Here is a 26943-nt window from a genome sequence, read left to right on the forward strand (position 1 = left end):
CAGCCTGTCGGGAGAGGGAGGGAGCGCTTGCGCAGCAAAGCCGGCAGTGGCGCCTGCTGCCGCGGCCGCTCCGCCTGGATCCCTCCGCCGCGATGCGGTGGGGCGAGCGCCCCGCCCAGCGGCGCGTGTCGAGAGCCGCTGCCGCGCAGGGCTGCGGCCTGTGAGCAGGACGGCGGGGGCTGCTCGGCCGCCTGCGGCGGGCCCGGCATGGCGGGGCGGCGGTGCGCGGGCGGCGCGGCCGCCTTGGTTGAAGCGGCGGGCTGCGGCGTGGCGGCGGCGGAGCCCGCCCGGGAGCTCTTCGAGGCCTGCAGGAACGGGGACGTGGAGCGGGTCAAGCGGCTGGTGCGGCCCGAGAACGTGAACAGCCGGGACACGGCGGGCAGGAAGTCCAGTCCGCTGCACTTCGCCGCAGGTACGGGCCCGAGGCCGCCGTTACCGCCTCTGTGGGGAAGGGGGAACCCGAAGGGCAGCTCCGCCGGGTGCCAGGCCCGCTGCCTTGCCGCGCACCTCCACCTCCCTCTCGGCGCGGGGCCTGAGGAGGGCCGGGCCTGGCCGGGCCGCGGAGGAGCACTGGGTGTGGAGGTGGCCGGCTGGACCCGCCGCAGGGGCCGGGCCTGGGTGCAGCGGGGATCGGGGCGGTTCGTCGGCCCCCGTGTGCATCCGGCGCCCGTCCCGCGGCTGTCGCCGTCTCTAGGCGCGACATCCGCTCTCGTGTGGCCGATCGGCTGTCACCCACGCGGTGGTGGTTGCTGAGTGGTACAGGCGGCGTCTTGGGGGGGGGGGGAGGGGGGCTGGCCTCAGCTGGCCTTGAGGACATCTGGGCTGAGGTTTTGACTGTTCGCGTTGTGGCACGTGAGCTCTGACAGGTTACCTGTGTCCCGGATACTGTTTCCATTGATTTCTGTAGGCCTGCTCATTTTTAGAATTTCACCCATGACGGATGCCTGTCAGCTTTTTGCATTCTTATCTTTAGCAAATAGATTTTGTTGATTCGGACTCAAATATGCAAACAACTGACATCACAGAACGACTGCTTTCACTGGCAACAGCCAGAAGATTGTATCCCACCTTTTCAAAGACCTGACTGTGACTGTTGTTTTCATGTTGTTTGTTTTGATTTGATTACAGCGTTAGATGTAGGACCCAAGGCTGGCAGGCTGCAGGAGACAGTAGCTTCTTTTCAGCTAACGAGCACAGATAGTAATAAAGGTGTTTGTTTTTTCACTGAATTGTTTTGGAAAAGGCTTCTACTTAAGGTGTCCTTTCCTCGCATTTAGTAGTCTTAACAGGTCTAAGTTCTTGAAAGCCTGTTCAGGACACATGGCATTTCACAGATGTAAGAAACTTGATTAACAAGAGAGCCCAGGAGACAAAATACCCTGTCAGAGGAAAACCGTTTTGCAGATATCTTTCTGTATGCAGCAGTCCTGCCGGTTAGCTAATAAACGCTGAACTTTTAAACAAATGAGTGTGTGTTACAGCATTTTTGGAGAAGTGATGGGTTTTCTTTTTTTTTTTAAATGTGCCTAAGGAGTTGCTCATGGAATATAGTGATGTGGTGTATCTCTTTGGACAGGATTGATCTGTCTTGACTTTAAAAAACAGAACTCCTGATCTATAGAAGGCCTTTTCTTTAAAAAATATATGGCAGAAAGTTCATGTAGTTGTTAGACTTCTAATATTAAACAGGTTGGTGTGTAACCATTGCCATACTTAAGTCTATTTCAGACTTGATACAGAGAAATTAATTGCTCCTCTTGCAAGACTGTAGGAGATGCCAAAAGTTTCTGGTTGACATGTGACATAAAATACTTGTGTAATTTCTTGATTTAACACTCTTCCACTGCTTCAGGTAGAAATCACTGTTGTCAGCCTACCTGCAATAGTCTCAGTGTGAACTATGGACATGAGTAACTCCTGGATTTTGAGGTTATTGCTTTTGTTTTGTTTTGCTTTTCCTCTATTATTCACAGTTGGAGTAATAGTAGCTTCTTTTGTCTTTTGTCTCTAAAGGAATTTCATTCCAGGAAGTAAAAGATAAAGTCTGCTGTATTCTTGCTTTGTTTTGCCTAGGTGTGTATTCTTAGAAAATGCATTACAAAACTTCTCTGACTAGTTTCAAGATTGTTTTATGGAAGAGGTGGAGCTGAAATATGAAGATAGGTTTTGTATTGCCTTTTTTCTTTTTTTAGTGGCATTCAGAGGTCTGAACTTGGGTTCCATTTTTTAAAATATTTTTCCAGATCTTACTTAGCAATTTAAATAAAACAAATTCCTCTTTTTGTATGTGTCCTTTTGTAAACGTGGGTTTTAAAATATATTTAAAAAAATATGCAACCTCTCCATGGGCATGTGTCATTATGAGAAGTAATATATATTGGGATCGTTGTGAAGGTTGCTCTTTGGATTCCGTAGCACACAATTGTGTGTGTGGTCGACAAGTTGTACTGAAGCTTAAGTGAAGAGCCCACCACCCTTTGCAATGTACTAGGCTCAGTCCCCTCTCACCATAAGCTGCATATACTTCCTCAAGTCAATCCTTTTCATCACAGTGTATGACAAACTTGAAAGTATCACAGGGTTTTAGGGACTTGGCAGGAACCAATATGCCCTTCCTGCAAGCTAAAATTCATCAAAAAAGTGAAGGTCTGGGGCAGGGGAGAAGAATCGGAGCTCAGTTGTTTTCTGTTGTCATCCCGTCAAAACGAGGTGAATGTTAATTATGACACAGCAGTGACTGTAAATAACTTTTTTTTTTGAAGAAATATTTATAAAGTTACAAGTTTCTATTGTGATTAATACTCAAGATTTGTCACCTAACCTAAAAGTTTGTAACTTTTTGGGGAACAAGTGCAGTGAGCTACTCAGCCGTCGGATTGTAGAAGAGTGTGAGCTGGAGGCCCTGAGTAGCCCTTCTACTTTGCAGTAAGAAATAAAGTGCTCATGATGATGACACAGTTACCTTGCACGGCTGCAAGTCGTGATACCATTTAGTTGGTCTTTTGATAGAAGCTCATGAGCCAGAAACCTCCCCTGCCCTTTAAAAATTATCATTTTGGGGTTTTTTTAAAGTGGTGAAATTGTTTTTGTAGCAGTGGACTAATAGCAGAGAGGAACTGTTACAGTAGGTAGCGGCTCCCTGCCCTGTATCAGCAAAGGCCCCTCTTGCCACTCTCAGTGAAAATGAGAGGAGGGAGACACCATTGTACGGAGTTTGGCCACCTCCTCTGTACACATACATCCTTAGAAAATAATGAGGAAATACTTCTCTTTCCATATATGGTGCCCTGTTGTACAGATGCTTCCACAAGGAAGTAAGGAATCCGTGTTGTGCACTCAATGGTGAAGAGTGGTTACAAAAATTGGTATGGTGCAAATGAGCTGTCTCAACCTTAAAATAACTATAGGTAGTTTAGGGGTGTTGCTGTACTTCTTAGGGTATTTTCCGAATGGATGCAGGCTTTGCGTGGAGGGAAGCTATGAGGTGGTCATAAACTGTATCCTATTGAACCTATGTACTAAATAGAGGCCATCCAGGTGAATGCTGTACAGCTATAATGAGATTTACTACAGATGATTTTCAGTTATGGTATTGATTCTTGCTAAGGTTGGCATTTTACATTCAAAAACATGGCTAAACATCAAAGCTTTGAGGGACAGGAATGCCTTCTGTACAAGAATGAATGATGTTTAGCTAGCAGGCATATAACTTCTGGACAGAGAATTTGATCAGAGGCTCTTCTAACATAACTAAAGCGGTTCTGGAAAATATTTTTTGGTACTGAAAGAAGATACCAAGCACTCTGTCATCAAATAACAGCTTTGATGTTTGCAGGACTCTGGTACTTGTGAAAAGTCTCACCTGAGAAGATCCTTGAAGAATTTCGCAAATTTTGAGTATGCATTCAAACTAGAAACAGAATTTTTTTTAATTTTGAGGAAAAATTCAGGAGGACACATTTAAGAAAAATAACAATATTTATAATACCTAGTTTTGAAAGCTAAATTTATTTAAGAGTGAGAAATATGCTGCATGTAATTTACTGTATAGCCCATATGGCTACATGGGTATATGTTGTATAGGTACTGATTTTTTTTTTTTTTGGCAGCAGAAACATGCATGCATGTGCAGTGAACAGGTCTTACTGTGCCTGTTCAGTTAAATTGTTTTTGCATGGACCATAGGTCTGATCCAGTTCTCATCTCAACTGTGCTGAGCTCCTGTTCTCTGTTAGGACAGGCAAGATGCCTTCTGGCAGTTGTAAGATGAGTAACTGGTGTTGAGACTCAAAAGTGAATTTGCTGTACAGTATGTGCTTCGGTTGAAGTTAAGGTACTAGCAAGATTTGTATTATTCATTAGTAATGTATTTTGAAGAATTGAAGCACATCACCAGTATACTCTTGTGCCTGTTACTTGAAAATACCTTGGAGTTCATTCTGGGATTAAAAAGTTTCACATAAAATTATTTCTATAATAATCAGAAATCTGTGGGGAATGTGGTTCCTTACGGGGGGGGTGGGGAAAGGTGGGGTATAGAATTTACAAAGGCGTTTCTGAATACCTTTCCTGGCCTCTTTATCTTTGGCATATACAGCTTGTATATGAGATCTCTCAGTCAGTAGGAACCAGAAATTGCTTAATAATGGCAATGTTTGGTTTTTTGAGCTCTGAATAGCGAAGGTAAAATTGCTGCTTGCTCCAGGATTTCAGTTGCTGTCAGTCTCAGAGAAGGATTTACTGAATAGTCAGGTTTAGTGAAGAACAACAAATTGAGTTACAACTAAACTAAAACTAGAAAGTTCAGTTGTAACAAAAAATGCTGACACTTCTCATATGCTTGTGTGATTTTTGTCACTGAAATGCTGTGTAGTTACCAGGAATAAACATCATTTCTAGGTTATGGTTGCAGGGACTTACACTATTGACATTCCATGGATGATTTGTAACAAAATATAAATTCGCTACAATCTGAGTATGCTGGTGTTGGCAACTGTGTGATGATTCAGTCTGATGGAAAAGCTCAAGACTTTGTCCCCACCCAGTTCTTGATCTCTTCAGGAAAATGATTTGCAACTCACATTCAAAGCAAGGAAGGCCAAGTCCTGCACACACAAGTTGTTTTCCAGAAGGTACTTGGCACAAGTCTGATACGCACCAAAATATGGTTCTTACCTGCCCTAATAATCCCCGAGACCCAAAGAGACCTTAATGAAACTTTTGAGGGATTTCTGTAGGCAGTGGCCTTTGGAAAGTAACCAGATGGGCATAATGGCTACAACCAGAAGTCCTAAGTCATTCTGGCCTCTTGTGAAGATATCGGAGAAGACACAGATACAGTTGATAAGTTTGGTGTTTGTTCTGGTTTGTTTGCTATTATACAAATGTGCAATATACAGCTGAAATGTAACAATAGTAGCTCTAGAATTGGCTTGTAAGAGCAATTACCTTATTTATGATATGTTTCTAGCCCCAAATGTGCAAGTGGGCATATTTTTTTGCTGTCTGCTAACTTGAATGACAGGCTTGTCAAAGTGCCTCAGAATGTGTAAAAGCATTTTTGTGCTTTAGTCATGATCAAATTTTTATAATCATTTTAGGCATCACTTAGTATAGACATTATGAATATCTTTAAATTATGGTTGTGCATCCTCTCATAATAAAATTCTTCAATAGAGGATGGTCTCGGATAGATGACTTATATCCATAAGGGGTTTTTTTAAGTGATTATTTCAGGGATGGAAACTGTGTGCACATTATGTTAATTACTCCTTAGAAAGCAAATAGCCATGCTTCTAGTTTTAACCTAAAAGCAGTGCTGCTTACTTGCTTTTTTTAAAAAACAAGGAACGTGTTTCTGTAAAATACTTTTTGTCTTACATGCATCTTTTTTTAAAAGCTTAGAATATGAATTGTACATGCATTGGCTTGTAGCCAGTCTCATCCTTATTGCTCCCAGGGCTCATCTATTTGGTCATTCCACAAACTGGCTGTGGGTTGGCAGAGTATCATATAAAATATTGTTTGGCTTAATAGCCATATAAAATTACTGAAAAAGAGGTTTCGTTGTCAGCTTTTTGTTAGCTTTCAATAAACCGTTGACTCACGGGAGCCCTATCAAGATATTCACTGTTCTGGTAATCTTGAATATTATTTTTCTACTGATTTTAAGGTAATTTTTAGGAGTTTCAAAAATAACCTTGGTGTGTAAATGCTCCTTTAGTAAAGAATGCCAGTTGTGCTTGTTATTTAGAGTGGTTACTGTTCTTTAAGTTTGTTGCTTTAAACTGTCTGTGTGGGACAGGGAATCCTCTTACCCTACCCTAACACCTTTCCTCCCTTTATCTCTTCCAGGCTTTGGTCGGAAGGATGTAGTTGAATATTTACTTCAAAGTGGTGCCAATGTCCACGCGCGAGATGATGGAGGACTTATTCCTCTTCACAATGCTTGCTCTTTTGGTCATGCCGAAGTTGTCAATCTTCTCTTGCGGCATGGTGCAGATCCTAATGCTCGGGATAATTGGAATTACACTCCCCTTCACGAAGCTGCCATTAAGGGCAAGACAGATGTCTGCATTGGTAATTTTTTCCCACTCTTCCTGTGACTGATTCATTTCTTTTAACTGTGAAAAATCAGTAACTTTTTTAAGATCATTTTTACTATATAAAGCAATTGCTGGTATAAGGATTAAAACTAAAAATCTTTCCTAAACTTAAATTCATATGCCAAATTTATAAGAAGCAAGTTTTTAGACCTGTTTTTGGTAATTGCCTAAGTATAAAGGTTCACATTGGCATCATGGGCAAAGAGCTTTAGAGTAACGTTATAGACCTAGGTTATCTTCTGCTTCAGCCTAGACTTAATGCTGCCTTCTGTTGCTACTCACAGTGCAGTGGAAAGAACAAAACTGGTTTTAGTAATGCATTCATTCTGTCTCTATATGTAACAGCCATGTTACATTAGTTAAGGATAGGAGCTAAACTTCAATTACATTGACCACTTGTTTTGCCTACGCAGTTCTTAAGAGTTAGGAAGAAGTAGAAAGTTATATATGTGGTCAAGAAACTTAATTTTTTTGATTGTGTGGTTTGCTCCCACTTACTTCATCCTAATGCTGGAGCACATCTGGAGAGTTGTATATATAACGTTGCCTGTTTGGCCCCAATATCAGTGCAAGGTGCATGGCCTGCTACTGCTCTGTTTAGGGTATAGTCACTTATGGGTTTGAGGCCGCATGCTCTGGAGCTGATGGGAAGTAGCGACTGTTTTTTTGTGGTGTGTCAGTCAGAGTCTTTAAACTGAGGTTGCCCCTCCTGCTAGTTTGTGATTGTTCCATTTCTGCTCCGCTTTTGTCTCATAAAATGTGTCCAGGCATGTTTCACTAGTTAAACTGTTCACAGCTGACATTAAGGAATTCTGACATTAAAAATTTGAGAGGGGAAGTTAGGATCGGTAACTGTATATTTCTTTTGTTGCTTGCAGCTTACAGTAACGATACATCTCTGTCTCATAAGCCTTATCTTGTAGAATTGTTTTCTCATGGAAAACTTTGGCATTTTGTAGTACTGCTGCAACATGGTGCTGAACCAACCATCCGGAACACAGATGGAAGAACAGCTTTGGATTTAGCAGACCCGTCTGCCAAAGCAGTGCTGACTGGTAAGTGATAATCTTTAGATTACGTTATGACTAATAAGAGTTGAATGAATGTAATACAGTATTTGGGGTGGTTTTCCTTCTGATATTACTTCTCTCTTTTATAATTCTAAATAGAAATTCCCGTATGGCCTTCATCTCAGTCATGGAATGTGTTCTGGATAAATGTTTTATTGTGCTAGTTCAGTAGTCATCTGTCACATTTTTAGCACTTATGTTCTCTAAAATTTTGGAAGTGGAGGATAAGTGCTGCATTTCACATCTATAGATATTTATTTAACAACTAAAGAAACTCCCTTTTGTCTTCCAGGTGAATACAAGAAAGATGAACTCCTAGAAAGTGCCAGGTATGCATGTTTGGAAGATATCTGGTATTTAGTTACATTTTCAGAATTGTCTGGAGGTTTGTAAGATTGCTATATATATCTATATATGTGTGTGTGTGTGTGTATATATATATGCTTTTGAGCTGGCATTCTATCTAGATGCTAAGCTTTGTCTGGTACCTGTGAATAAAGCTACAAAAATAATTATATAAATGCATTTTTGTGTTCCCTTTAATGCTTCTAGTACAGAAGTAAATGTATGACTTCAGAACAGATCTGCTGAACATTATAGCAAAGAAAAATATAAAAACATAATACTATACAAAGTAATATAATTAATATCAAAATAGTGCTAACAAATACAGCTACTTAAAACTGGAATAAAAGCATTTCTGCCCATTTCATGTCTTGTTTTTCAGGAGTGGAAATGAGGAAAAGATGATGTCTCTTCTTACACCATTAAATGTTAACTGTCATGCAAGTGATGGCAGAAAGGTATTTTTGTTTAAAACCTGATTGAAAATTAGTTCGCTCTTACATGTTTCACGGTTTTTGTTTGACCAGATTTTAAGAATGTTAAACATAGAATCTTTCTATTTTCTTTAATGTATGTGGGAAAATAAGATTGTACCTCTCTAGTGGCTAGCTGATTTTTTTTTTTTTTTGGTATACTATGTAGGTGTTTCCACCTAGGAGCAATAAACACCTTTTCAATTGGAACTTCTGCTTGACCTTCATATCTACAGTGATAAAGAAGGGAGGCCTTTTCACACATTCTTGTGTCTATTACAAAGAGATACACACAGGCTCCTTAGTTGCCATACACTCTAGGCAAGTTATTGCTGCTGTTTCAGGAATAAACTATTCATCACTATAAGTATTGGTGAAGAACTACATGAAAAATGTTGAAAATCTCCATTCTAAAAAATCCTGATAGTCTTGTGGGTTCAGCCCCTAGCCTACCGAAGGTTCAGATTATTGAGTATCGATTTTTGGCACCCTCATTGTTCTCATTAAGTATGTGTACTCATTCACTTAAGTTTTGTTTGAATAAGTTTCCCTGTTTAAGGCTTTGTGGTAAGGTATTGGGATTTCCAAAACACCTATGCATCTCTATTTTCTGATCTTTTAGTTACAAGACTCATCCTTGAGGATGAGCCTGTGCAAACTGTACAAACCCAGTTCAGTTGATGGGTTTGTAAAGGAAGAGGATAAGATTTCTCTTCACTAATTTGTAGCTCTGCCCTTGGTGCTGCTGATGGATATGCTTGAGTAGGTTTGCTAGAAAAGATCGTAGAGCAGTTACCTGATTGCTTGGTGAAGGGTGAGAATTTAGAAGATAAGATTGTTTCCCCCACATCCCATGAACTTCCTGCAATCGCATATGTGCACAGCAATCTCTGATAATTTCTAAACTTAATCTGTTGATTAGCAGGGAGACCTGTTTATAATTTAGCAGCCATTGTTTCTAATGACCACCTTATTTCCCCTTTCACAAGGGACATAGTTTGTCCCAGCAAAGTATTAGTAGTTGTGGTAGGCTAAAAGGCAAAAATGGACTGCAGGACTCAAAAATCCGTTAAGAGGGCCTTTGCTGCCAGAATGTATTAGTGATGGAGTAAATTCAGGATTTGTGTTTATGATGACTTGCAAGAGTAGTCAGCAAACAATGAACATAGTTATCAAATGTCTGATTCAGTCACTGTGGTTTTTAATTTGTTGCAAGTATTTTAAGGACTTCAGTAATTAGTACTGTTAAAAAGTTTTGGAAAAAGGAAAAAAAAAAAAAACACCCTTGATTTTGTGTTACTGATTACTTCTACATGCTGTCTTTTCAGTCTACTCCTTTACATTTAGCAGCTGGGTATAACCGTGTAAAAATAGTACAGCTCTTACTGCAACACGGGGCTGACGTACATGCTAAGGATAAAGGGTATGTTCATTTTTTCTTTGTTGAGAATAAACAAAATTTGTTAACAATTGAGATGAAGTAAAGAATAGTAATACTATTTTAACAGTGAAGAATTTCTAACTTGAGGCCATTATGCCGTCTTTAAACTTTCTGTTACGACAAAAATACAAAGCGTACAGGCTTAAGGCTTGTGAATCAGTAGAATCCAAATTGAGCTGACCATAGAACATGCTGCCTTTTAGGTATCATTAGCCAAATTATTCTCTCTTGTTCAATAAAATATGTTGATACACTACTGTGAAGTCAGCAAACATTTTGATGATTGAATCAATCTTAATTCTACTTTTAACTTTCTATGCTGCTTTTTGCAAAGAATATGATAAAAATTGAAGATCTGTTTCCCAGCAGAAATATATTTGGACTATATTTTCAAGCATTTGGTTGTTATGTCAGGAAATACAGTGAAATATAGACATGCTAAATTTATTTAGCTACATAAAATATAATGAAAAACCTGCTTTTAAAATCTGTATTTATGTACATTAAAGATTATGGAAAGCAAACTGTTTATTCCTCTATTTTCCTAGGATTACTTCACAACTACATAAGCAGCTGCCTGATCAGACAGCTTTAATTGTCCCCTTGGGGCTGGGGACTCTTTTTTTTATTTCTCCCTTACCATCCCACAGAGAAAGAATTCGCTTTGGGCAATTTCTCACTTGCTCCTAAGACCACTGGGTTTGAGAGAGTATGAAGCCAGCTTTAAAACCTTAGTAGCTCTGCTGTTACTGTAGAATATTGTACAGTTACTTAAACATTAGCCAGTGAGACTGCTTTCCAAGGGAGAAGATAATCTTAGAGCAATGCTTTTGTGAAAAAGGAACTGTCACAATATACTTACTGTCACTCATGAAAATCCCATGCAGATAGTTCTTCCTGCTTAGGGTTCCAAGTCTGAGCGGAACCGTTTCATTTGCAGTAAGACAGTGCAATTAATTTCTCATCTTCTGATTATTTTAAACATTTATTATTCTGAAAAATGCTGATGGGATTTTCTTGGTTCTTTTCCAGCTTCTCTATTTCTTCTCAACTTAATTTGAAGGTCTCTGACACTATTTTTGTAAAATGTTCAAGGTGCAATATAGGTACCATTTACAGTGTTATAGATGCATTTGGAATTGAAATATGTGTATTAAGATAATCCTCCCCCTTTCTCTCCTATATAGAGATTTGGTACCACTTCACAATGCGTGTTCCTATGGTCATTATGAAGTAACAGAGCTTCTAGTAAAGGTTGGTCTTGAAGAGATTAAATTGCATATTATTAAATAAGAACAGGGTATAATAGACTAATGCGAATTGCATTTTTTTACTTTTCTTGTACTTAGGTTTACAAAGGTTAAAGAATAATAGATTGCTTTTGCTCTACATGTTAGTGATTATTAAGCTGGAGCTACAGAAGCTTCTGCTTGCAAGGAAGTTTCGTCATTATAAATGTGCTTTCTGTTTTTAACTCTGTGCTCCCTAGTTGAATGTTTTTGTACCACCAAGTATGTACTTCTTATCTCAACCTTCCCACCTTCACCCAAAAAACCAAACAAACCAACCCCCCCCCCAACTGAGCAACATTATGAGTTTGACAATAGAAAAATATTTCAGAATACAGAGTATTAAGAGGTTTCTGAAAAGAATACTGATAAAGATTGTAATTTTAACATTAAAGAGTAATCAGTCTCTTGAGGGAATGGACTTTACAACATCAGTTCTGGCCTTGAATTGTAGCCTTCACCCCAAAGAAAGAAAACTGTGTCAATTTTCCTAACATAAGGGAACTCTCAGAACTGAAGTGGCTTATCTGGATTATGTTAATCTTGAAGATAAAGTATGATGCACATTAAACTAGTGGCTCGAAGATGTGGCCTGCAAAAATCTGTGAGTGGTGTCCACCAAGGGACTTTTGAACTGTGCCCATTCTCAGCTGCTACAGCAAATCATGATCATTGTAACAGCTGAGAGTGTTCTGCTAGATAACTCTAGTTGTTTGGATGCTCAGGGAATAGCTGCTGTTGTTCTATCCTGTATGTCTCAGTCACTGCTAATTCCCTGTGTCTTTCTATTTGTTTAGCAAAAATTAAGTAAAAAATTCTTTAAATAAGCATATATTGTAGTAAGTGTAAGTAGTCAAGTTTTTGGGTTTTTGGGGTTTTTTTTTTACTTCAGAGGCCAATTATAAAGTGAATCTTTACAGTTGTGGTACTAGACCAAAAAAAACCCTCTTGCCTTGACACTACTGTGTGACTTAACTGTTAAGCTGGAGTTTTATTCCCTCTTGGATTTCTGCTCCAGTGAATCTTGAATTATTTTTTGCAAAGCACTACAGCTTTAAGAGGAGCAATGGGAAAGAGCACATTCTATCAGACTTGCTTACAGACAGAACTCAAGGTACATCTAGAATGTTCCTAGAGAAGAATTACACAAATATTAAACATCCAAGAGTATTACTTGCAGAACCTTGTACTTAAATGTTTTGAATTGAAGGAAACTTTGAGTGCTTGTCTCTTCCTAGATATCTTGGCATTCATATCTTAGGGAGTATTCACAGAACATGTATTTATCTTAGTGCAACTATTCACTCTAGACTTTTTCTAGAGCAATAAGAAGTGGGAGTTTGTTCAAAGGTGACTTGGAGTATATGAATTAGGCTCTTTCTCCAGTTTGACCTGTAGCAGAGCTACTGTCCTTTTAGAAGTGCTGGAGGAAGCCTGAAGAGACTAGCCTGCCTGTGGCTTCTTTGAATGTACCTGTGAGACACTAGAGGATTAAAAACTGCAATGTGCTGAAATGTTGTTATATTGAAAATGAATGTCTTCGATACAGTTTGCATACAAGCATTGATTTTTTTATTATTATTATTAACAGTCTACTGCATTGAAACTAATGACAGAAGTCTTTTTCTAATGACCTGTTTTTGATACTGCATCTTTTTTACCCCTTTCCCTTTCAAGCATGGAGCATGTGTGAATGCAATGGATCTGTGGCAATTCACCCCTCTGCATGAAGCAGCTTCTAAGAACAGGGTGGAAGTGTGTTCTCTTTTGTTAAGTTATGGTGCTGACCCAACACTGTTGAACTGTCACAACAAAAGCACCATTGATTTGGCTCCAACACCCCAATTAAAAGAACGATTAGCATGTGAGTATAAAGTGAGATCAGTTCTACAGTTATAGATTGTAATGTATACTTAGGTTCCCTAGACAGTGACCTGCCAGAAATCAGATTTGGAAAATGCTTACACTTTCCAGGCAATTGCGCAATGTTGGATAGTACATTTCACTGTTTATAATTTGAGAGTTCTAGATTTTCCAAATGTAGGCATTTAAAATAATTTTATTGTCAGTTTTAGAATCATGTGGTTGTGATGGTTTTTGTAGCTTTTCTTCCCTGAATACGCACTTTCCCTCACGACGCTTTCATTTTCCATACTTGCTCCTGTCATTGCATCAAGACTGTTGAAATCTTAATTTTTATTCTTCCACTGTGTTTTGTTTGAAGAAAAGAAAAACCATAAGTTTAGAATGCTGAATATGTTTGAGTATGCCACAATCGCTGAAAGTTCAAAGAAATTTATGAAAGGCGTTGATTTTTTTCCAGCAAATTTAAGGAGTTGAAAAGAATGCCCTTGAATTCTGTCCTTAAGTGGTCAAACAATAACTTTCTGGGATATGTACAAAAATTATCAGTAAATGCTGCATTAGACTTCATGTTAGCATCTAGAAATGGTTTTCCAAAGAGAGGTCAGCAGTAGAGATTTATATATGCCTGAATTGGTACATATGTGAAGAGTGGAACCTAGAACACTGGTGAGTGAAGTACATGTTGTTCAGCCCATTTGGATGTCTCTGGCTTTTGTTTAGAAACAGAGCACATTCTTGTAGTGCTTTCACTTAGCTAGCAAGTTTTATCAAGTGATGTAAAAGCTGAAGTCTGAGTTGGAAATGTCTGCACCGTGGTCTGCTGAATAAAATGAGTATTTTTATCTAACTGAAAGAAACAATCCTGGTGACCATTCTTGAGTTAAGGTGTGTAACCTTCTGGTATGTATTTCTTTTTAAAGATGAATTCAAAGGTCACTCACTGCTACAGGCTGCAAGAGAATCAGATGTAGCTCGTATAAAGAAACATCTTTCTTTGGAGACAGTGAACTTCAAGCATCCTCAAACACATGAGACAGCATTGGTAATATCTCAGGATTTATTTATTATTTTGCATATGTTGTGGTTGACCTAAACGTACTAGGCAATAGTTTAGAACTAAAAATTTCAGTGTCAGTGTAATTCAGACCAACCTGGAATACCCAGTGCCTTGTTAAACAAGTAATATTGATTAGTATTTTGTTCTTAAGGTTAATGTTGAGACTAATCTAAATTGCTTGTTTAATTTCGGTTGTCTAAATTACTGTTTTTCTGTAGAATAGTCTCGTTTTAAGCAACAACAAGCTACATATGTTAGCTTTTGTTTGTAAAGCTTGAAGGTTTCCAGCAGTTATTGGAGAGGGAGCTCTCGAAAATACTGGAGTAAATTCAAAAGCCCATGTGGAATCTTCCAAATTAATAAGCTTCTACATGTTGGGTTATTTTTTTCTGTTGACTTTGCACACAACCAGCTCTTAACTGCCAGCTGATCAGCAAGCAGTAAAACCTGTATATTTCTAGCTAGTTGTTAATGCTGCAATTATTAATGTTCACAGCATTGTGCTGCTGCATCTCCATATCCTAAGAGAAAACAAGTATGTGAATTGCTGCTGAGGAAGGGAGCCAACATCAATGAAAAAACAAAAGAGTGAGTGGTTACAAATGAATACTTCTAAGTGTTTGTTTAGAAGATTTTGCAAATTACATTTTGAATTATTCTTCCTTTTTTTTTTTTTAAAGCTTCTTGACTCCTCTGCATGTGGCATCAGAAAAGGCTCATAATGATGTTGTTGAAGTAGTTGTGAAACATGAAGCTAAGGTATGAGTTACTATTCATACTTTTTTTTTGTTGTTGAGGTTTGCCTACTGTATAGGTTTTCGTAGCATGAGAATGGACACCTGAGTAGACAGACTTTTCTAAAATAATTCATTTTGGAAGGTTGTAGATTTATACACTTAAGACATAGGCCATCAATCCATCAATACAGCCCTAAACATTGAAGCATCATCACTGTTTTGATCCTATTTTATAAGAAGTGCAGATAACTTCTCACTGTTAACTGAAAGCTTGTAGAGTGTGTTATTCAGTGCTTCATTGTCCAGCAGTACTAATGAAATGCTTAAGGGGAAAAAAAAAAGGTAGGGGTATGTATGAACAACAAAAAGCTAGACTGAGCTGTAAAACACGTAGACTTTATGTGATGTTGTGTGCAGTAAAAATTACAAGTGAAGGCAAAATGTTAAATCATAACACAATGCTTAGTTCAAATTTCCACAAAAAGAAAAAGTGGAAAGGAGGTACTCTCTGTATACCTGAATCCTCCAAAACTAGGAGTTGAATCTCTCTTTCCTGGAAGTTTGATTACAGCCTGACTGCTGCGAAGTTTCCAAAGCAATGATCAAAACCAGAGGAACAGTAGGGAATACAAGTAATCTTTGCGTGCAGATTTTTAAATTGTTAAATACACCTTGACTGAAACACATAGGAAGTCCTCGATCTGAAAGACCAATAAGCCAGTGCAGATAAAAGCTGTTCTGTATGTTGGCGCTGAGAATTTGTGCTGCCATGAGCAAAATAATGTCCTACTTCTAACCAGCAGTAGTAATTTTATATATTAATATCAATATTTGATAATTAATAGCAGTGTAAAATTTCTGTAACTGTTTACATTGGTTTATTCACATGCCTCTAAAAGGGGGCTATTCTTCCTCAGTAAATGTAGTTGTAACTTTATGAACTGCTTTTGTTTAAATTTTATCTTTTGAAGTGTCATGACCTTTGGAAATATGCTCAATATATTCTTTTAATTAAAGTAAGAAGAATACTTATGAAACTGTCCCAGTCAGCAGTGAAAACAGCTTTAGTATTAAGTTTTGATGGTGGAATTTGTTGTCTGTGTTATTTTTAGGTTAATGCGTTAGATAATCTTGGTCAGACCTCTCTTCATAGAGCAGCCCATTGTGGTCATCTTCAGACCTGCAGGTTGCTGTTGAGTTCTGGATGTGATCCTTCCATTGTGTCTCTGCAGGGCTTTACAGCCTTACAGATGGGGACTGAAAGTGTGCAACAGCTACTACAAGGTACAACTGATTTATTCAAGATGCACCTCTGAAGTAATGTGTTGCTTCATTTTACTTGCCATTTCAAGTGCTGTCAAGAAATAATAGCGAACACAAGTAAAAAAAAAAAAAGTACATTCTACGAAAGACAGTACTGCATTGTGCAGTTCTTATTCCATAACCAGGAGAGTGCCTGCTCTGGGTGTAGTTAGCAATATAATTTACTCTCTAGCATTCAGTTACAAGAGAAGCTCGGAAAGTTTCATTGTATAGCCACCTGGAATAATTTTGGAAAAAACCTTGACATAGGGAGGGGGGAATCTTCTAAGTAAAAAATAAGTTTCAAAAGCAAAGAATGGCTGCTTTGTATTTGTGAGCAGAGGCAACAGGGTACATGGATTTTTCAACAGTAAGGTTTAGACGTTGTACACATAGATAAGCTTCTTGATATAATCTAATTCTGAAACTGAAATAAAGTTTGGTTCCACAGTATTCAAAATGGATAGGAAGCATGTTCCTAAAGGCAACTTTGCAAACACTGTTAGACCTTATAGCTACAGTTGTAGATAGTAAGAAAGACAAAACTTGTCTATAATTGGTTAACTTTTTTTAAGGGAAATCCTTGAAATACTCAAATGATTTCCTGTTTTAACAAATTCCTTCAACCGTATACCCTTACCTGTCATGCAATCTCATTTATTTTGCAGAAGGTATCCCATTAGGTAACTCTGATGCAGATCGACAGTTGCTGGAGGCTGCGAAGGCTGGAGATGTGGATACTGTAAAAGTAAGCTTAAACCTGTCCTAAAAATAAGAGGAAATTATATCCCAAACTATTAATTTCTCAAAACAAGCAATCAAACAGCCGTTCACTGACTGCTTTAGAGCTATGATCCGTGTCCTAAAACCTTTGTATTGCAGAAATATTATACATGACAAAATGTAACGTTCACCACCTCCAGAAGTTCATCTTGTATAAAAAGCGTAAATAAGAAGTCACAGGTGTGGATTTGGGAGGAGGGAGTGTTTTTGTGGTTTTTTTTTTTCCCTCAGGATGCAATCTGTGAAAAGTAAAGGTTTTAAATAAACTAAGGAATAAACTTTCTTCTTAATGAAAAGAATTTTTCATAATTCGATGTGTATAACAACATTTTATGACAAAAATGTGCCAACACTATATATAGTGATGTATATTTTGTTTGGGGGATTTCACAGAAACTATGTACACTTCAAAGTGTGAACTGCAGAGATATTGAAGGACGTCAGTCTACACCACTTCACTTTGCAGCTGGATATAACAGGGTATCCGTTGTTGAATATCTTCTTCAGCATGGAGCTGATGTGCATGCAAAAGATAAGGGGTAAATACTCAAATGTATGTTTTCCTGGCAATTGTAATTGCTGATATCTGTCAGCTCTTGAATATTGCTAGTTGATAAGCATCCCATCTTTCTTCAGATGTTCAATTTTGTTTTGTTTTGTTAGAATGAAGATGTACAGAATATCCACAAAAGCATTTTGTAGTACTTGAAACTAGAGCATCAAGAATTTCTCTGGCTCTGTGTTCTTGCTTCTTTTCAGCGCCACTGCTGATTACATTTTTACCACTTCAATATAGTAGGGATATCTACTGCCAGACTATTGTGGGAAATTAAAAAAAAAGTTTTTGTTACGGTTTGATTGTTGAAGGTGCACCATGTTTTGTGTTTATGTCACTTTGTGAAAAGGCCCAATTTTTAAAGGTAATTTTTCGCTTTTTTTTAATTGTTTCCAGAGGACTTGTCCCGTTACATAATGCTTGCTCGTATGGTCACTATGAGGTTGCAGAACTGCTGGTTAAACATGGTGCAGTTGTCAATGTAGCTGACTTGTGGAAATTCACTCCCTTGCATGAAGCTGCAGCAAAAGGAAAATATGAGATTTGCAAACTCCTGTTACAGGTAATACCTCTGCTGGAGAGAGTTTTCTTTACTCTCTTGTTCAGTCTGAAATGTGATTGGACTTCTTTGAGAAATTGATCTGTGTTTTGTGGTAGTTAAATTTTGTTAGCAACCATGTTGTCCTTTCTCACACAGTAAATGGAAGGCCCTCTTCTGAAGGATTTGAGTATGTGTCAGAATATTTGCTCAGTAAGGCATGAGATGTGCAAGATGCAATGTGTTTATTCTACTTACATACTTAACCACCTGTTTTTGATGTGCACAGCATGGAGCTGACCCTACAAAGAAAAACAGAGATGGAAATACTCCTCTAGACCTTGTTAAAGATGGTGATACTGATATTCAAGACCTACTTAGAGGAGATGCAGCTCTATTAGATGCTGCAAAGAAAGGTTGTTTGGCCCGCGTAAAAAAGCTGTGTTCACCTGACAACGTCAACTGTCGGGACACGCAAGGACGGCATTCAACACCACTACATTTAGCAGGTTGATGTTTTAATTAGCTGGTTTTATCAGAGTTATTAGTTAGTGTGTCTGAACTTTCTATGTCTAGGCAAGTTTAAAGTATCGCCTCAAGCTAGAGGATTCTATATTTTCTCTTTAAAAAAAAAATTAGTCTTTTATGCTTGTTAATCTTATGCTCCTCATCTAAACTGTTTAACTAATGACTTTAATTTCCTATCCTCTCCAGTCAAAGAGGATTTTTTATTGACAGAGGTTTTAAAGCCAATTACTCTTAAATAGGGTGAAGGTGTCTTCACTAATATATAATACACTGTCTTCACTTGGATTGACATCTTAACTTTCAAGTAATTTAAGTGAATTATTACTTCTCTACAGCCTCTTGAGGCTGAGTTTTTTAATATGTTTTATTTCATCCTTTTGCAACCTTCCAGCTGGTTACAACAATTTGGAGGTTGCAGAGTACCTGTTACAGCATGGAGCAGATGTGAACGCACAGGATAAAGGAGGTTTGATTCCTCTGCATAATGCAGCATCTTATGGGGTAAATATCTCAAACTTTCTGAGGCATTATTTACTTTAAAAAAAATAAATAAAAATGACACATTTTATTGACAGCATTGTGAGCCAATACTCTATAGAAAGCTCTTTTCACTGAGTTGTGATGTAATCTTATTTGTAAAATGATAAAAAAAAAAAAGTCTTAGCTCATTCTCTAGGTGAAGACTCTTTTGCATTTGTAAAAGCATGGTTGGAGTTTACAGAATTGAGTTTTCCAAACGTGAACACTTAGAAAGCCAACAGCCTGAAAAGTGTTCCATAAAATGCATTTCCTTACCAGTGCCAGTCAAATGTTACCAACAAGATCTCATTGTCACTTATTTGGCTGGTGTTGAGACACTGATTGTTTTTGTGGATTTCCTGGATATTTGTGCTTGGATCAAGTCTTTAATCAAAACAGTTGGAGAACTTTCCAAACTGGAAGTTCAAATTGAGGCTTTTTTCCTTCAGGTTCCCCTGGATTTGGGATTCTGTTGTAGTCTGTCCTTTTTTCACAAGAGAAGAAATCTTAACTTTTTACTGGTATGTTTATAGGTGAGGAAGAAAACACTTTGTTTTAATCCTTTTTTTAATCATAATTAAAAAGTGAATGTATTCTAAGAGAATTCACAATGAGGATTACAGAGAAGTATCAGTAATAGTTTTGAGTTAGTTTGGTACCTTGGCATTTACCAGGTGTTTTTATTTTCCAGCATGTTGATGTAGCAGCTTTACTTATAAAGTATAATGCATGTGTGAATGCTACAGACAAATGGGCTTTCACACCTCTACATGAAGCAGCCCAGAAAGGAAGGACACAGCTTTGTGCCTTGTTACTGGCACATGGGGCTGATCCTACTCTGAAAAACCAAGAAGGACAAACGCCATTGGACCTGGTCACTGTAAGTGATGGGGCTCTTCTTAGGAAATTTGCATGATTTTTATAGTTTGACTAATACAAAAACTGTGGCAATAAAATGTAAGAAAACTTTGTAGCAGTATAAGTTTAAGTTACAATGTTATATTACACTGGCTGTTAAGTATGTGGGTGGGTTTTTTGCTAAGTATTATAATACAATTCAAAGCTACAGTCAGAGTAACTGTTTTGTTTCATAAATTCTGGTTGCCAGTAGAAGCTTTTGTTTTTCCTAGCAAATTAATACTGTTTAACTGTCCCTGAAGTTTTTTAGAAATACTGAATTCTTTACTTTTTATCTTATTAGCTTGTATTTGTAAACATTCTACAGTTTCATGTATGCTGTTGGCACAAAAGGCCTTTTGTAAACTGCATTATAAAACGCGTATTTTTCCAATATGTATTTATTAATATTGCAGTATACTTAAGAAGTCTGGAATAATGATAATGCATGCTAGGAAAAAACACGGTGTAAAAGTGTTCCTCTGTTTTAATAAGTTGTTTTCTGCTATTTAGGCAGATGATGTCAGTGCATTATTGTCAGCAGCAATGCCTCCTTCAGCCTTACCGACTTGCTACAAACCTCAGGTTATAAGTGTATCTCAGACTACAGGTTCTGCAGCTGATTCCCTGTCCTCTGTTCCATCCAGTCCATCCAGTCTGTCTGCTGCAAGTAGTCTTGACAACTTGTCTGGTAGTTTTTCTGAACTTCCTTCTGTTGTTGGTACAAACAGTGCAGAGGGAGCTACTGTTCTGGAGAAAAAAGAAGGTGAGGCTTTCTCAGTTAGGAATGAGTAACATTTTTCACTGTATGGTAAGTAGAATACAGAAGTGTAGTTTCCCACATATGCACACAGTTACTGTGGCGTATGCAGTATTCCTATTCCTTATGATGTCATTAACGAGGAACAGAAGTCTAAAAGTGTTGTAGTATAAGATTTTAGTATTTTCCCCTTAGAGAATCTTTAAAATGTTCCTTTTTTTCTGGTTGTACAGAACCAAAATGGTGAATTGTGTTTTAAAAGAGAAGTCAAATGAGATTTGACTCCATACCAAGCAGCATATTACTACAAACTTTTTCTAGTTTCTAAGAGGCTATTCTTAAATCGGATATCTTGAAAAGGTTACTTCTGTAATGGTTTAGTTCTTAAAATATTTTTCTGTTTGAACACGTATTACTGGTAACTAGTTAGTTGCTTATTTTGTGGAAGCTCAAAGACCACTCTTGAGCAGGGTAGAAATCTTAGAGTACTAGGGTGGAATAAGTAAGAGTACAGATAGTTATTCTGCATCATCAGAAGGCCAGGAATTTCTTTGTGTCTTGTTATTGCCACAGACAGCGTGAGATGTGTGTACTTTATTTTACAATACATGTATGAATGCTCATTTTGAGTTTTTCTTCTTATGCAGTTTCAGGTGTAGATTTTAGCATAAATCAGTTTGTGCGGAACCTTGGCCTCGAACATCTAATTGACATATTTGAGAGAGAACAGGTAAGTAGCTGTATTTATTTCCAGATACTCAGCTAGAAAGCAAGGGAATAAATACTGACCGTTTAGAATAACGTAATGAGACATTTAAAATCAGTGAATGTCAGAATGAGTGGAATGAAGGAAACAAGTGTAACTGGATTTTTTTTTTAATTGATACACAATATAAATATATATTAAAATATATGTGCATATAAGAAAGTGGGGGAAATAATGTCTATATCAGTTTGAGAGTGTGGGCATGCTTCCTTTCAGTGGTATAAATGGTGGATTTTTATCTCAACTATTGTGAGGTATGTTTTTGCTGTCATTGGCAGCTGTTCTAGTCTGTTTATTGTGTTGTAGAAAAAATGGTGTTGCTTTCATTATAGATAACACTGGATGTGTTGGTTGAAATGGGACACAAAGAACTGAAGGAAATTGGAATTAATGCTTATGGCCATAGGCATAAAATCATTAAAGGAGTTGAAAGACTCATTTCTGGACAACAAGGTATATAGTTGTTTCAAATTATTATGTAACACTGCCTTTATAGAATCCATTTTTATAAATGCTTTCGATTATTCCAAATTGCATCTTATTAGAAAGAATTTATAATAAAACTTGTCCTAGAAAATGATAAGAATGTCTTCCGACTTGAAACATGAGTGCTGTTATTTGTGTTGTGAATTACTGTGAATCTTGTCTTTCATCTCTCTAATTTTTTTTTTTCTTTGTGATCACTGTCTTCTGTTTACTTAGGTAAAGTGTAGATCTAGTGCAAAATGATCGTAACTTTTTTTGAGGTAGGGAGTGCTTATCTTCACTGGAGCACTGTGGAGAGTAGAATGCATTCTCTGTTGATGATAGGCCCCAACAGGTTAGGGCCTGTTATCTACTGTTCCACTGGGTTCTGCAAGAGAGTACTATGTTTGCTCTCTCAGAAATCCAGCTGAAATTCTTTAAAATTTTCTTTAAAAATAGAGTTGGTGTGGTTCCAGTGAACCGAAACTAACATAATTGCTTTCTTTAATGGCTTCAACTTGTATTGAAGTTTATGCTACAGCCTCTTTATTTGTGCAGCATTGTTGATACCAGCACAATTCTGGGAATAGTATGCTTCATTTAATGATGGTTGCATAACAGACAAAAAAAAAAAAAAACCCACAAAAAAAAAAAACAACACACAAAACCCAAACCTTTTACTATTGTTTTGCTGTGTTTCATAAAAATGGAATAAACTAGTTAGAATTGGTAGGATTTTTTCCCTCTTGAGTCACCATCTATGAATCCTCATTCTAAAATCTGTAGTCCATAATAGTGAGAGAGTCTCTATCCCAAGCTCTAAATTATTTTTTGCTCCTTAACAGTATTAACCAGGCATTAAGATAATCCTTTTCCTAGTAGTGAAGTATTTAAGTGTATATTCCTAATTTTCTGTTAATTGTCAGATGGTTTTTGAGAGGTTCATTGAGTATTTTGGATAGAAGTTATTTTTAAGGTGTCATTTCAGACTCATGTCCTGTTTGAGTTCTAGGTTTACACAACCAGTAATCATATACTGGTTTTGCCTTCCAAGTGGGCCTGATGTATTTTTGAACATACGTATATTTGTACTATATGTTCAATATGTCTGTATATAGACAGAATGTCAAATGTCTAAATTCTTCACCATTCCCACCCCCATTCTTCCTACTAGACTCTTGCTGTCTTGCCAGAAAAGGCCTGACATTTTCATTTGTAACATTAACCACAGGCCTAAGTATTTAAACTGAATATTTCAACAGCTCTTGATATTTTTTTTTTTTTCCCCCTCCTCTCCCTAGGGTGTGGTTTTGAGGTGGAGAGGATTGTTGTCATTCAGTTGTTTTGTTAATTTTCTATATCTTTCCTTTGGGCTCTTGCACTCAAGTATGTTTGCATGTGTATTTTGGCTTCTCTTCCTGAACACAGTATAGCCATTATTTCAAGGTTAGTAGGGCTTTTATGGAAGAACTTTATTTTGGTTTGTTCTTGGCAGAGTTTGTTGCTCCTGAACGCTCTTGTTCTGGTTGCATATGCTAACATGAGGCTCTTGACTGTGGATGAATCTGTAATTATTCCATTCTAGAGAGATTATGAGAGACCCAGCATCTGACTCTGATCACCTTTTGCCCATGGCCTTCCCAGACAAGGCCATGGGCAAGAAGACACCTGATACACACTGTCTTTTTATTCTTATATCCAGTAATTACATTCCCATTACTTTCCAGTTGTGATTGAAGTCTCTATGTAAATTGACAATGGATTCTGTGTAAAATTCCATAAATTTTTTTTTGCATATTTGGAATGATCGTTTCCTTTAAGCTTTCAATACCAGACTCAGGCCTTTTAGATTCACAAACTATCTTAGTTCTTTTGTCAGCTCTTTCTGCATGATCCATGGGAAAAATATTCCTACTGAATTAGCACTTCAAGTAAATTCTTTTGTTATGGTGCCATTGCCATCAGTAGTCATGGACTCTGTACAGGTACAGGTTGATCACTGTTTCACTGCCTAGAATTAAAATGAACTCTTAAGTAAGAAACTGCTTACGTATAGTTTCCCTGTCATGTACTTTAACATACTGAGCTACAGATAGACAAATAGATGTGTCTGAAATGTTTATTTTTTTTGAAAGAATGATTGATCAGTATCCAAAGATCAATGAAAATTATTGCAGTTGATCTGCATCCAGACCCAGCTGCTGTGCTTCTCATGGCATTTACAGGATATGCATGGTAATGTATGAGTAGAGGTTCTAAGCAGAGATGCTGAAAAAGTTTGTTTGAAACTAATGAAATTATTTGAGGGGTTGCACTTTGACACCTGCAAAAATGTATGTGGCTGATGGAAGGCAATTAAAATCATTGGTAATCTCTGCCTTCCTTAGCAGCTAACCTCTTCATCTTGTAGAGTGAGTTTTGAGAAAATGGTCCCTTTAAAAAGAAAAATCTTTACTGGTTATCATTCCAAATCAGCAGTCTTAAAGCAGTTTCTGAAACTGTTGCTGTGTTTTGTTATACTCACAGGACTTAACCCATACCTGACTCTAAATACTTCTGGTAGTGGAACTATTCTCATAGATCTTTCCACTGAAGATAAGGAATTTCAATCAGTAGAAGAGGAGGTATGCCTTTCTTTGTAGTCCCTCAGTATTTCTGTAATTTCTACTGAAGTATTAGAAAAAGAAGTATTGCTAGGCAATTTAACAGTGTAATAAACGCTGCTAAGCTAAGAAAAACTTGCATAAGGATACTTCAGATTTCCAACTTTGCACCACTTATAATATGTGCTCATGACGTTCCTAACTTTTTTCTTATTATGTTATTACTGCTTGTAGTATTTTTAAAACCTCTACTATATAGAAAAGCTCTTTCATATAATGTATAAATCAATTGCCTGTTACACACAGTTTTAAGTCACTTCCTTCCAAAGTGTCATAATCACACAGGACAAGATTCTGAAGCAACAATATTCTGAATAAATTAATGACAATCTTTTTCAATTTGAAAACTAGACTGTGGACAGTTCAAGACATGTTTTTTAAAAAAATCATTAAACCTGTTTAATGTTCATCCACAAAATCTGACATTACTAAACATACAGGCATTGCCTAAAAATTTCTTGTATGATTTTTGATTATTTTTTTAAGGCAGAATCAGTTCTTTTGATTATTTGAGTGTGTGAAGGGTATGTCTGTTGAATGTGCTCTGAAACAAAGTGGTCCTCCTTAAAATTCTCAATCTTCAGATGCAGAGTACTGTCCGAGAGCACAGAGATGGCGGACATGCTGGCGGAGTCTTCAATAGATACAACATCTTAAAGGTAGCTGTTGCATTTTTATGGATGATGGTTACACGTTTAGAGTTACACCTTTAGAGTTTTGGCTGAAAGTAAAATGTCCTACATATGTTTGAGTTCCATAATGTGATAAGATGTGCCGTTCTGAGACACGCACAGGAAAAAGATCATCTTCCAGGGAAATTCAAAGAGTAAGATTATATGGAAAAACTTCTTATAGGTTAATAGTCATTAAGAAATTCTATGAGAAATTTACATAAAAAGACCTCACAGAAAACTGCAGAATGTTTGAAGAAAAAGACAGAAGGTTTTATAGGAAACAAAAGAAGGTTTCCGTTGAGAGAACGGCAGAGGAAAAAACAGCAAAAAGTAAAAGGAAAACTCTTGAAGCATGGAAGTAAGGGTACCTGTTTTGGCTTGATTTAACACCAAAGAAGCTTAAAACACCAGGCATTAGACAACCTTGCTTTAAATAATTCAGTGGAATTTTGGTGGTGGTTTTTTTTTTTTCCCCTGAAGAAATGTTCATTTTCATTAAAATTACAGAGATTATGATTTGCAAGTAAGTACTACTAAGTTTTATTCTGAACTGATGTTAGTTTCCCCAGTAGAATTCATATGCTATATCTACACACATAAGGCTTTGTCAGTGTCCAGCATACCTCTGCAGAGAGTACATAATTTACTTGCTCTTACAAGTGTTCTAGAAGTCTTCATGGAAGACACTTTTTAATTTACTACGTGATCTTCTTGCTAGTGGTTTGGCATCAAGCCATGTTTGGAGTGATACTCAAGTAGAATTGTGACTAAACTTGCTAAATCTAAATTAAAAAGTATTGCTCAAGACATGTTTAAAATTAATTTATTCTCAATTAAGCATATAACTATGATTTACTGAAGTTATGCTACATCAATCAACTTCTGCAGGGTAAGTTAGAGAATTTTTGTTTTGAGTTCTAGGGAAAGTATTCTTGTTTAAGTGGCACTAAAAGTTTACTGTGATGTAGCTGCTATAGGTTAAACATTTGTCAAGTAAAGCTAACATAAGTTTTTAGTTTCAGGATGGAACTTACGTTTTGACTGTTTCAGATTCAGAAAGTGTGCAACAAAAAACTATGGGAAAGATATACTCACAGGAGGAAAGAGGTCTCGGAAGAGAATCATAACCATGCTAATGAAAGGATGCTATTTCACGGTGAGATATTGAAATGCACCTTATGAACTCATTTCATGATCAGCACTTTTTATTGAAGGGTTTCTACTGGCTCAGACAAAGTAGATTTTCTCAGTGGAAATAGGTTCTAGGTTTTGCATTAATTTTATATGAACAAGTGTTTGTATATGTCACAATGGAGACATATAAGGCACTGCATCTTTCTTCTGAAATTTGCATGTCCCTGTCTCTCCCCAAAGGAGACTTCAAAGATCCAAGTGAAAACACTTTCACAGTCATGAATGGAGATTAAGGAGTGTGGCTTCTCCTTGGTTAAGTAACTAATTCTGTTTTATTGGCTCTATGACCAAAATGATTATATGGGTTGTTTTGGGGTTTGGGGTGGGATTTTTTTGTTTTCTTGGTTTTATAATTTGATAAATTTAGTTCTTGATCATCATTGCAGAAAAGCTAGCTTATAGTTAGCAAATTAAA

At 37.3% G+C, this 26943-nt stretch overlaps 1 protein-coding gene across 1 annotated transcript in view; it reads left to right on the top strand.

The window, feature by feature from the left end:
* Positions 1–207: 207 nt before the first annotated feature.
* Positions 208–26943, top strand: part of TNKS2 (tankyrase 2) — a gene marked incomplete at both ends in the record, with an annotated part of 30713 nt that continues 3977 nt past the window's right edge. Inside the window, 24 exons of the mRNA XM_082002467.1 lie at positions 208–412; positions 6355–6579; positions 7565–7660; positions 7968–8004; positions 8403–8478; positions 9822–9916; positions 11122–11188; positions 12901–13087; positions 14010–14131; positions 14643–14734; positions 14827–14905; positions 15996–16167; positions 16854–16933; positions 17362–17507; positions 17921–18086; positions 18352–18571; positions 18982–19091; positions 19801–19989; positions 20520–20772; positions 21414–21496; positions 21865–21985; positions 24524–24621; positions 25245–25319; positions 26385–26490. Coding sequence (XP_081858593.1) covers positions 208–412; positions 6355–6579; positions 7565–7660; positions 7968–8004; positions 8403–8478; positions 9822–9916; positions 11122–11188; positions 12901–13087; positions 14010–14131; positions 14643–14734; positions 14827–14905; positions 15996–16167; positions 16854–16933; positions 17362–17507; positions 17921–18086; positions 18352–18571; positions 18982–19091; positions 19801–19989; positions 20520–20772; positions 21414–21496; positions 21865–21985; positions 24524–24621; positions 25245–25319; positions 26385–26490 — 3100 coding nt within the window. The remainder of the gene's footprint in view (positions 413–6354; positions 6580–7564; positions 7661–7967; positions 8005–8402; positions 8479–9821; positions 9917–11121; positions 11189–12900; positions 13088–14009; positions 14132–14642; positions 14735–14826; positions 14906–15995; positions 16168–16853; positions 16934–17361; positions 17508–17920; positions 18087–18351; positions 18572–18981; positions 19092–19800; positions 19990–20519; positions 20773–21413; positions 21497–21864; positions 21986–24523; positions 24622–25244; positions 25320–26384; positions 26491–26943) is intronic.

The sequence above is a fragment of the Phaethon aethereus genome (genome assembly GCF_964289735.1).
Source record: "Phaethon aethereus genome assembly, chromosome: 7".
Taxonomy (NCBI): domain Eukaryota; kingdom Metazoa; phylum Chordata; class Aves; order Phaethontiformes; family Phaethontidae; genus Phaethon; species Phaethon aethereus.